This window comes from Lytechinus variegatus, chromosome 11, assembly GCF_018143015.1.
Source record: "Lytechinus variegatus isolate NC3 chromosome 11, Lvar_3.0, whole genome shotgun sequence".
Classification (NCBI taxonomy): Eukaryota; Metazoa; Echinodermata; class Echinoidea; order Temnopleuroida; family Toxopneustidae; genus Lytechinus; species Lytechinus variegatus.
The window spans coordinates 30133780-30146401 of NC_054750.1; the positions used below are offsets into that span (position 1 = coordinate 30133780).

Genomic DNA, 12622 nt, shown 5'->3' on the forward strand with positions numbered 1-12622 from the left:
GAGTGTGAGGGAAGGAGAGGTGAAATTGAGGCAAGGGAGTGTGCCTGCTTGTGTGTGGATGAGACAGAGTGGGAGGGAAGAAGAGGTAAAAATGAGGCAAATGAGTGGGCGTGTAATTTTATGTGTGTGTGAGACAGTGGGAGGGAAGGAGAGGTGAAAGTGAGGCAATGGAATGGGGGTGTGTTTGTATGTGTGTGTGTGGGATAGAAAGGGGGGGTAGGAGGGGTGGAAGTGAATCAATGGAATGAGCATGTGTTTTTGTGTGTGTGTGTCTGTGTGTCAGCCAGAGAGTGGGTAGGAAGGAGAGGTGAAAGTGAGGCAAGGGAGTGTGGGCATGTTTATGTGTGTGTGTGAGACAGAGAGTGGGAGGAAAGGGAGTGGGCTTGTGTTTTATGTGTGTTTTGGACTGAGGTTGTGAGGAAAGGAGAGGTGAAAGTGAGGCAAATGAGAATGTGTGCTTTACATGTGTGAGAGAGGTGAGTGATTCAAGGCAAAGTTGTTTTTTTTGTCAGAGGAGAAGGGAGAGTGGAAAGGGAAAGAGAATGTGTGTGTTTGTGTGTGAGGCAGAGTGTGGGGGAAGGAGAGGTGAAAGTGAATCATATGTGTGTGAGAGTGTGTGTGAGAGAGTAAGGAGAAGAGAGAGTGGGGGAGGAGTGAGTGTGTGTTTATGTGTGAGAGATAGAGTGGGAGAGAAGGAGAGGTCAAAGTAAGACAAGGAAGAAGGTGTGTGTGGGACAGAGAGTGGAAGAGAAGGAGAGGTGAGAGTTGGGCAAGTGAGTGTGTGCTTTATGTGTGTGAGAGGGGAAAGTGTTTCAAGGGAGTGCGTGTGTATTAAATACACACACCCACCCTTGAGAGTGTGTGTGTGAGAGGAGAAATGAAAAAGGGAAGGGAAGCAGAGATGGTGTGTTTATGTGTGTGGGGCAGAGAGTGTGAGGGAAAGAGACATGGGAGTGAGTCAAGGGAGTGTGTGAAAGAGATAGGGGAGAAGAGAGTGGGAGGAAGGAGTGAGTCTGTGATTATGTATAAGAGATAGAGTGGGAGAGGAGAGGTTAAAGTGAGGCAAGGGAGTGGGTTTGTGTAATTGTGTGTGAGAGAGAGAGTGGGGAAAGAGGTGATAACGAGGCAAGGATTGGGCATGTGTGTGGGAGAGACATAGAGAGTGTTGAAGGAAGGAGACACAGGACTGAGGCAGAGGCAAGGGAGTTTGTGGATGTATTTGTGTATGTGGGAGGAAGAAAGATATACAGAGACAGAAATTTGGAAGGTGAGCTGAGGTAAGAGTGAGGTAAGGATGTGAGGCTATGAGTGTGTGTGTTTGTGTAAGTGAGAGCAAGATAGAGTGTAGGGGAGTCTCCTACAATCATTAAAGAGAAATGCCAGTAATTGCAGTAAACACCGGTTTCATGACAAAGTCTGTAAAACCAGCTTAATTGTCAGTATATCATCGAGGATCTCGATCTGGGACAGTTACATAAACTGAATTTTGTGAAATCTTGAGATATACGCTGAAAAATGTTCACATTGAAGATCACCAACATGGATAGGCACACTTGGGACAGTGTATTAATATTGCTGGAATAAAGACCCGCCAGAAGTGACTATATCTGCGCTTATTTTGCTTATTTCTCAGCAATTACACAATTTCTTCCAGAATCTTTTTTCACATCCTTTTTATTCATACAAACATACACTTGGGTGGTCATTATATTAGATTCTGTAAAAAGTCATTTTGAGATCGTTACCAGAACTGGTATTTATCTTTAAAGCGGTGTAAAGCACTACTTCAGATATCTTGTTTCCCTTTTACAGACATTCCTGAAGAAGGATGTGTTTCTAGCTACCCAGTCTCCTTTACCTAACACAGTGGTTGATCTGTGGAGGCTGGTATTTGATTGGAAGTGTCCAGTTATTGTCATGCTCAATGAATTGGATAGGGTGAGTACTGATTAAGCAAATGTGAAATTCACACAGGTAAAAATTATATAGATATTTGGGTATTAATCATTTTCTTATAACAATGTGTTTTTTCAATTTTGTACACACTTTCAGCAGTCTGCTGCATGTACTTTCTTTTCAAATCAAGTTTTGATTAGGGTTTTGATTGCCCTCTTAGTTGTGAAATAATGTGAACACTCTTCAAAACTCCACTTGATGAAGAGTTTTACTGTCCATACTTTTCCTTTATTAATGAAGATGATAGAAACCAATGTGTCACTAATAACTTCATGTGAATTACTTCATTTAAAAGTTATTAGTAAAGAGGCCCTTGGTTTACAAGTAGATGTATATACTCGATATGCTTGTAATTCCATTATAAGGGATATAATCTTGCTGCTTGAAGGGCTTATGATCAAACAGTAATAATGGATATTAAAATGCTTGAAGTATGGTTTTAAAAGCAGGTCAATAGTGCTGAAAAAGCTTCAAAGTTACCCTTGCAAAAATAAGATAAATTGAGTTTTGGATGTCTCTGTGCAAGGGGCTTTAACTGCTGTATTTTGAAAGTTCTTGAATGCCCTCCTCACCGAAGGTCATTTTGAGAAATTGAAGATGCTACCACAGGGTTGGAAATTTAGAGAGGGATGTCTAAACAACGTATGACATAAATACTTCTTACCTGGACTTTAAGATATACTTGCACAAAACACAATGAATCAATTGGTTCTTGCAAACATAAGTCAATGTTCATCAGAAATTAGAATATTCATTGAAACATTTACAAGAAAAAAAATCTTGACAAGCAAAGAAAAAAACAATTGAAATTCAAATTATAAGGACACATAGACTTTGAATAATGTTGATTAATCTATGGAGTAATAATTTTCATGACTTTTTAGAAAAACTTAATATTGCATAGATTTTATTAATGAATGTGTTTTCACTGAAGGAGAATTACAAACAAAACTGTGACAAGGGTCAGGGGAATTACCATGGTAATTTTGTTGGAGAGGTTACTTTTTTATGAAACAAAATGAATTATTAGAATTATTAGATTGCACTAGTTAACACTCTCTTTTCAATCTTCTGTCTTCTTTATTTCCTCTTTTTTTATTTAGCTTTTTCTCTTTTTTTTTCCTGTACCACTTTATCACTTTGGTAATGAATAAGTGTATCCCCCAGGTCCCCCCTTTCCTTTGAATGCTACCCCTGGTAAGAGTGAACCTTAGTCATGTCTGGAAAGAGAATTGTGGACTTTGATCAAAATAACAAGAACTTTCTAATCAAACTCTAATGGGAAAAAACAAAAATCTCTTCCTGTGATTTTATGTTCAGGATGACTGTGTCCAGTACTGGCCAGAAGAGGGCAGCATTGCCTTTGGATCACTGGAGGTGACCGCTCTGGAATCGGAGAGTACGATGAACTTTGTAAAGAGGAATCTAACCCTTTCTAATGACTGTGGAGAGGTAATCATTATGATGTAGTTATCATCATTAGAATTTCCATTGCTTTTATAGTCATTTTTTTCTCATTACAATTATTAATATTCATAATTAATGTTGTTCTTATTGTTATTTATATTATTGTTATGATTATTGTAAGGAGCAGTAGTATAGTGTATTGGTCATTTAATCTTTTTCATTTGCCAACTCATTTTGATTTTTTCTTGACAATTTGTACATTATCAGGCAATGTTTGTATTTTTAAAATGCTTTAATTGTATATCTTACAAATGTATTGAATAGATATCAGAAAGCTCTAATTTATTTCATCTTCATGATAAAACACTTTGGGTATAATAAATATTCTTGTAATTAAGTGGAATAATGGCATGCATTCTGGGTATTTACAAAATCTTGGAATGGGCTCTAACCTTAAATACACTGGGGGAGGAGACTACAATGATCTTGGCCGTCGATCGCGAAATCGCGATGAAAATTGGCATGAGCGTTACCCGTGAGATCAAATTCAGTGAAAAATCTCATTGCTAATGAATTATGCCACAAAAATGCTACGTTTGGTTCTGACTCTTTATAAAAATCTAAACAAATGTACTTTAAAAAGAATTCCACATCACATTATTTTCTTACGCATTTTATCGTTTTCTAAATTTCTTATGTATTTCTTTGTTTTTCAACTTGTTTTTTTTCAATAGAAATTATCTGGAACTGTACTTTGACCATAAACAGGATGAAATCAATTGATTTTAATCAGAAAAATAATCATACATTTATGAATTTTGGATACAAAGACCATTTGCATTGGATTTGTAAAAAAAAAATCATGTTTTTGAGCAAATATGAGTCTGCATGCACTTAGGAAATGTTGCATTATTTTGGGACCGCGTACCAAGGGGTGGCCACTTTGCTCTCAAAAGTTGCGCGAGACTTGAAAATAAAAATGTAAGCGAACGACGCGGTAAAAAAATGTGCGCGGCGGATTTGTCGCGAAAAATTTTGGGGACGGATCCCCCCCTCCTGGCCATTTAGGATTAAAGCAAACCATAATTTTTCCCCTTTTTTGGGTTCTACTACAGATAAGAGAAATCACAATGACTACAACAATGTTTTCTCTTTTGTTTTCCTTTACAGAGTATGACCATTGAACATTTTGAGATGTTAGGATGGGGGATGTCACACAACAAACCAGACTCTCCTGTATCTTTGATTAAACTCATTGAAGCTGTAGAGGGCAGCATCAAGAAGGCAGAGAGCAAGGGACCAGCTATTGTTCATTGCATGTAAGTGTAAATCAGTGCATTTTACATTCTTTGACTTACAGATGGACTTATTTTCATAAATGTGTGTATTTGATTCATAAAATTTTAATGTTTTAATATATATTTTAATGTTTTTGAAGGATTATTTTGCAGATGTATACATTTGCTGTGATTTGTAATCTTGTATTAAAATGTATTTTATATTGTCATAATGTTGTCATGAATACTTGTTCACTTGTTCTCTAGTTCACTTATTACTTAAGTAGATTAAGATTACATTACATGTCCATGTGCATACATGTATATCTACATTGTAAGGTGTCCATGGTGCTCCAATATTTTATTAAGGAATGGCACAAATTGTCCTTGGACTTGGCACATGTACTTCCACAGCTTATATTTTGAGTCAGTTGAACAGGACATCTGTTGAAAATAGGTAGAAAATGCAAAGATATAAGGTGGTATACCTTTTAATTTATTTGACAAAGTGAATTATATTCATGGTTACAGAACCATAGCCGCTCTAACTGATGAACTTTTGATACCAAAAGCAAGGACAAATTCTGGCAAACAAGCTTTTTTCCCATGTTGGTACAGTCGAGTGGAATCGTTTGCCGCATGATAAAAGGCAGGCACCTTCTAAACACATTTTCAGCAAGATTCTGGAAAGTGACCCAAAACTAGGCAACATGCCTCATGAAATTCATTTAGAAAATTACTTCACACTCACTAAATACAGTAAAATATATCATAGATTTCTACATTTATAACCAATATTAGTATACCAATAAACAATTTCACATGCCTTAAACCATGTGGTTGCTGACTCCACTCTACTGAACTATATGTAGTTGACAATAAGTTTCATGTATATGTTTTTTTTTTTTAATGTATTTTGGTTATTGTATTCCAGGGCCTCTGAGTATACATGTTACAGTGTTTGACCCACTGACAGAGTCAACCTGGTAAAATAAGATGTAATATATCAATAAATAAAAAATTCAATCAATCAATCATTTAATAAATAAACAAATGAACGAATGAATGAATGATTGAATGAATGAATGAATGAATAAATAAATGAATATTAAATAAATAAGTAAATAAATATTACACCAGCTTCGCTAGGCTACCTTCTTGCCGGTACCACCCATTAGCCTTACCTCAGAATGGGTGCAGCACAGTGTGGATGGGTGCCTTGCAGAAGGAAATTAATGCTCAGATTGGGATTTAATAATAATAATATAGGATATTTATATTGCGCACATATCCACCTTGTTAGGTGCTCAAGGCGCTCCTATATTACCCGGCTAAGCTAGGCGTTCATAGCGCACATATCTTTTTAAGGAATTCCTACCGGTACCCATTCACCTCACCTGGGTCGAGTGCAGCACAATATTTGAACCTACATAACTCTGATTGACATGATTCAGTTGACATTGCCTTAAATTCCCCTGAACCACATGTCATTACTTATTTTGTGTGTGTTGCTTTGTTTGTCTCCCATATAGAAATGGTATCGGCCGCAGTGGAGTGTTCTGTGCTTTGTGGTCCATTATGGAGAAACTGAGGAAAGATAATACCATAGACATCTTCCAAGCCGTCAAGAGACTCAGATCAAGCAGACCAAACATGGTCGAAACATTGGTGAGAATTTCACTTTTTCGTTATTGTTTTAATTATTCATTTTTGGGGGAACCTAGTATATGATAATGGAAATGATGACAACTAATTTGTTTGAATTATTATGATCATATTTCATTGTTATTATTACCATTATTATAGGTATCAATATCAGTATTTTCATTAGTATTAGTATTATTGTTAGTAGTAGTAGTAGAAGTAGTAGTAGATTATTACTTTTATTATTATTGTTGTTATTATTCCTACTATTATTGTCATCATAATCACAGTCCGAGGAAGAGTAATGGAACACTTGTTACATGTAGTAGATTAAATGATATTGGAATGGTGTTTCTGCTCACTCTTTTCACTCTTTGGAAACACTGAATAATAATTTCTTGGCTACAAGTCTTTCAGGACTTCAATTTCATAACATATCACCACTGGCGTAAATCCCGGGGGGATGGGGGGATATATCCCCCCCACTTTTTGAGGAGGGGGATGGCCTGTACAAACATCCCCCCCCCCCACTTTTTACGGAAGAAATGAAAAAAAATCACAAGAGATAATTGTTTTATTAGTGAAAATTCTTCCTAAAATACCACTTTACAAATAAAACAATATTATTGAATCATAAAATGCAAATAAAGAGCCAGTTCACCATTTCCAAACGAAATACTTATGTCATTATTATAACATTGAAGAGAAACCCTGTTTCTTCCAATTCATCAATGTTGGGGTTTTCGGGGAAGGGATTAAGATGGAATGTCAAAAAAAAATTGAATGTAATCTCTAATAAAACCATTAAACCATCATGGGGTAAAAAATATAAAATTGGAGGTGTATTTGCCATATGGACATACAGTGGCGTAACTACAGGGGGGCATGGGGGCACATGCCCCCCCCATCGGCTGACCCCCCCAAAAAAAAAAAAACAGGGAAAAGGGGAAAAGAAAAAATAAGGGAGAAAGGAAGAGAAACAGAGGGAAAGAAGAAAATATTATTCATTATAATGTTACATGTATATTACAATTATGTTACATTACATAAGAATCATTTTTATCGTAACTTTATGAAACATAATAATTTGCCCAGGGCATACGTCTTCATTGTTCCTGGTGCTTGCATTGTCTGTTTAACTCTTTGCCCGCCACGGACGACTAGAGTCACATACAGTGGACCGCCAAGGACGACTCAAGTCACAGTTCACACAGAGTGCATTAAATTAAGTCTATTGTCCATGTGCACTCATGCAAAATAGTGGTAGGCCTATGTGCATCGCATTGTACAGTGTACACACAAAGCTTTTCTTTACAATAAACCAATCAAAAGATATTGGGAGCTTAATTAGCATAAGTCCATGCAAAACCCCTCTTTGGGTTGCACCTTAAAATTAATGTGGCAGAGGAGATATTAGGTCCTTGGCGAGCAAAGAGTTAACGAGATATATAGTCCTGTTGTACTAAAACATCCCGTTTCAAGTCAATATAAACCAATTATATTTCCTAGCACTCGAGTTATCATCTTTTTATGTGCTTCTTTTACATGACTCAAAAAGTGATTGCCCCATGTTAAGGCTTTCATATATAAACATTTCCTGTCCATGATTACGTTTGCATAAGTGGATTGGTGAGATATGTCTGCTCTTCATGAATTCCTAAAATCAGTCCTTAAAATGTTCCTTCTTCTGAGCTGAAATTTTCAGCTCGCCCTTCGTGCTCGCATCATTTGGTCAAAGAAACCGTATATGGTCCTAGTTTATTCCTACAAAGAAACCTTAGAATGCCCAACTTCAGGTCTGAATTATCTAAATTTTCAGCTCGCACTTCGCAATATTTGATTAGTGAGATGTGTATGATAATCATAATTGCAATGACTACAAAAAGTGGTTCATGTGTTCAGATGTAATTCTAATAAAATCAGCAAGCGCTTGGCACTGTGACTATGGTAAGATATGCATACTCTTAATGGATTCCTAAAATATATTCCTTAAAATCTCTCTGTTTGGGGTCAAAATATGCAAAAATTTCAGCTCGCGCTTCGCATTGTTTAGCAAGACGGGTACCTATCATGATTACACAAATTTGATTATAAAGTTCCTTTTTAGGTGTGAATATAAAAAAATTCAGCTCGCGCTTCGCGCGCTCACTCAGTGATTCAAAAATTTTGCCGGTGCCCCCACATTGCCGTGACCCACGGTACGCCACTGTGGACATATCAATGACAATGCATATCTAAAAACATGATTGCAAAAAAAGTGCCAAAATATTTTGGTCATCCCCCACCCATCAACACGGATTTACGCCAGTGCACATCACAATCACAGATAACAAAACAGGCCTTACAACTCAGGTGTTTAGGAGTTAAAGCAGTGTTCAATGCCAGTAATAATTTGCCAAGCTGAAGGAAAAAATTGTAAATTGTTAACCTTATAACAACAAGGAAATACTTTAAAAATAAATACATGTGTCATGCTAAAATATCCAGACTTATGTTTTTTATGTCAGGCTGCCAGCTGCCATCCTTCCTGTTTCCTTATTGTAGCCATATATATATGGGTAGAGTCCTATTAACATACTTCTTAAATCAAAGACTTGATGAATAAAAAATTTCTTGAGATGAAGAGAGAATTTGTTTGAGGAAACAATCTTCACTGAAATTCTGAATTTGAGCACAAGTACCATTGGGAAATAGGCTCTTGAGACAGTAAAATAGATATATATTTTGGGGTGTGCATTTAACATGTAAATATGAGAAAGAATAGTAAAAACTATATCCCCTACAGACTACTTGACTCCATTTTCCTATTGTAGGAAGATACATGTACTATAAACAAGCCTTATTATGACTATCATATCATAAATTAGATAAGAACTTGTATTTAATGTTTCCCCGTGCACTTCTCTTGTAAAGCATTTGATGCATGTATATCGATTCTTTAGTTATATTTGCCGAATTTGCTGGGTTTTGTACAGAGATAGATTCAGGTAATGACTCAGTCACAAATGCCATTAAGAGAAAACTGCAACAAACACTGTACAAATGAATTTTGGACCATTTACTGAGATGTCAAGACGGCTGTATGAAACCAGCCGTTATTTGACCGCTTTGTAAAGTTGCAGCTTGTTCGTACAAGTTCTAGGGCCATTTAATAACTAAAGAAATTTGGCATTCACATTTGTTATTACATAAACTTAAAGCAGGTATAAAAAAATTCTGAAAATAATTATTTTGTTATATTTTCAATAAAATATCAAATTTCTTGTTTTTCCATATGTCATCTTTGGAATATGATCTAAACGTTTTCACAAAGAAAAATAATGAAAGCCAATTTTTTTCCTTATGTATCTCTTTCTTTTTAGAATTTATTATGTATTTCTCTGTTTTTTCATCAATTTTTCATTGTCTATTTCCTTGTGAATTATTAAAGACCATTATTATTATTATATTAAACCCTTAATTAAGACCAAAATGAATGAAAAGTAATCACCCTTTTATGAATTTCATCTCCCATTGACTTTGTACACAAAGTTTAAAAATGAGCTATTCTCGGCATGACATTGTCTTGTAAAAAGTTGCGTGGCATGCCCCCCCCCCTCCTTTTTAGGGTTGGGTTAACAGGTATATTTTCCTTTTTTTTATTTTTCCCCCATTTTCCAGGATCAGTACGAGCTTTGCTATGATGTCATAAATCAACATTTGCATCAGTTTGAAGAATACGCAAATCTTGACGTGCTGTAAATCCAAAGATGAACTCCGTCATTTGGCCCAGGGTTATTTTCTAAATCAATAACACAAGTTGTATGTTTATGTGCATTTTGTGATGGCCTTTTTTTGAAACACTGTAACCTCTTCATTCACCTACACAGTATGTACATCAGTGAATGAAGAGGAAACATGATCTCTGCAGACCTGAGATGGGTAACTCGGCTCAAGACCCATGAACACAAAGCCGAGCAATTGATTAATGAAGAAAAATTGTATAAAAAAGGGTAGATTATGATCAATCCAGTTATGTTACATTAATCTGTCCTAATATCAATTGGTAAGTCAAGTGAATGAGAGCCACTCAACCACTTAATCCTCTTCATCCAAGCATCAACTTCCTCAATGAGCATTTTCATTGAGAAGAACATGATATCTTTAAGAGTTAAGTTTGTGCTTATTTTATTAGAAAATGACTCTGGACATTCTCTTTTTGAGGTCAACGACTCTGGTCATTCTCTTTTTGAGGTCAATGGTCCAAACCCAGTGTCATGTCTATTTGGAGATGATTGATACATGTCTGTGAGAGCATGATTATACTCATTCCCATAATAACAATGTGTTATGTATTGCCATATTACCTGTCTCATTAAAAAGTAAGAAAAGTAATTAAATAATTGATATACAACTCGTACATTTCAAGCAACTATTTTGTAAAATGTGGTCCCTGTCTTCTAACCCTAATCCTAGATGTAATACTTCAAAACACTCAGTCTGACCCTCTTCTCTATTAGGATCAAGCAATTCTATTTGGGAAGAACGATACGATATGTCCTGTTAGACTAAAAACTGTTTTTATGATATCTGTGATTTCTTTTAATGAGGTTATGTTTAAAGCTGGCTTTTTGATGTAATTAGTTACACACTGTATCTTTTGAGTAAATTATTTTATGTATACACAAACACATTTCTACTACTTTCATAAAAGTTAGGAAGTTTTTTTTAAGTATTGAAAGTTTATTGAAACTCAAGACCCTGTAGGGGTATATGAGTACAATGAAAATTTACAACATAACACATCTACATAGAACAATTTACAATAATAATGAAATGTTGATATGCCTATCTCTAGATTATAAGTAATGGTAATTGTATTGATGATGTTTGACTATTTTATCATGTTTACCTTTATAACAACTCTTTTGAATAGAATTTTAAACTGTGCTCCTCTATGTAAGCTCAGGTTGTAATTTGGATAGGTTGATTTCTCACTTCTTTTATATTCATTAAATGTTTGAATCTTAACAGCACCTGGAATATGAGAAATCTCACTTGAATTTGTTTGTTATGTTCATTTGCTATGACTTGCCCAATTAAATGAATGTGAAACAAGTACTTAAATCATGATAAGCAATCACGATGTGACAAATTTACCTTCCTTTATGTTCTTTTTTCCCCAAACATATTAACAATTAACTTTCCCCTCATGTGTCGTAATCAAGAGGATTATTCATGGAATATGTTTTTACTTTGATAAATCAGAAAGATATTGTAATGTTATACATACCAGTACTAATATATGTGTTTCTATCAGGAAATTAGGCCAAAATAGTACTTCCAAAGTTTATTTAACTTACAAATGAAATTATTGTGGTAATAAGTTAATTGTATTGGCCATTTTGGGTTTCTTTTTGTAGTAGTTGCTTTGTTATGACCTCACCATGTAGCATATTATACAAGGTTTTTGCAAGTGTGGATTTAACTGTTAAGATGTATGCCTCTGTTTGGGATATTGTATTTTTATGCCTTTAACTGGAATAATATAGTTAATGTTTCATTTGAAAAAATTGTATGCACTTTCTTTGTACTGCTTTTAGATCGATAAAGAACTGACTTGTATATTTTGCTGTTTCATAGGTAATGACTAAATTTATATTTTATTTTTCAAGTGATATATTATATTTTGGACATTGAATTCCATTCTTGCTGAATAAATATTGAAATAGTACTATTGACAATACATTTAAGATGTTTATATTGTGAAATGTATATTGTACTTCACTACACATAATTTTGGAAAATTCTACTGTTTTCTTTATTGTTAGAAATTTCATATTGACAATATTTTTTTCTTTATTACCCTTGACCACCTGGAATAACCTGTTTTTTTTAATATGTCTCTTATAGACTATTTCGTATTTCATGTTATTTTTAGCTTTATGTTTCTTTTTTATTTCTCTTTGTTTATATTTCATATTTATTTCTGTCATTGTTACCATTAACATGGAAAACTATTTTCCAAAAGAATATTTTGATAATATCTTGCTTTGTTACCTTTGACCACCTGGAGAACTTTTTTTGGAAATATTTGTCTTATTGAACTGCATGTTTAACCTATTTCATGTTATTTTTAGATGTATGTTTCTTTTATTTTTTTATGTCATTGTCATGGAAAACAATTTTCATAAATTTATATTGATATTTTTTGTTACATATGACCACCTGAAAAATATATAAGATATTGTCCTGTTTGTTATTGGATTACATGGCATGGCATGTAATCTACAAATTTGGGATTGATAATATTTTGGCATTATAATCTTTTACCACATGGAAATATTCATGAAATCTAA

The 12622-nt window shown here is 34.6% G+C and overlaps 1 protein-coding gene across 1 annotated transcript in view; it reads left to right on the forward strand.

Annotated features, from left to right (window-relative positions):
• Positions 1-12177, forward strand: part of LOC121423780 (receptor-type tyrosine-protein phosphatase mu-like) — a 75540-nt gene extending 63363 nt beyond the window's left edge. The window contains exons 27-31 of the mRNA XM_041619269.1: positions 1813-1938; positions 3277-3408; positions 4534-4682; positions 6173-6308; positions 9945-12177. Coding sequence (XP_041475203.1) covers positions 1813-1938; positions 3277-3408; positions 4534-4682; positions 6173-6308; positions 9945-10025 — 624 coding nt within the window. The 3' untranslated portion in view covers positions 10026-12177. The remainder of the gene's footprint in view (positions 1-1812; positions 1939-3276; positions 3409-4533; positions 4683-6172; positions 6309-9944) is intronic.
• The last annotated feature ends 445 nt before the right edge of the window (positions 12178-12622 follow it).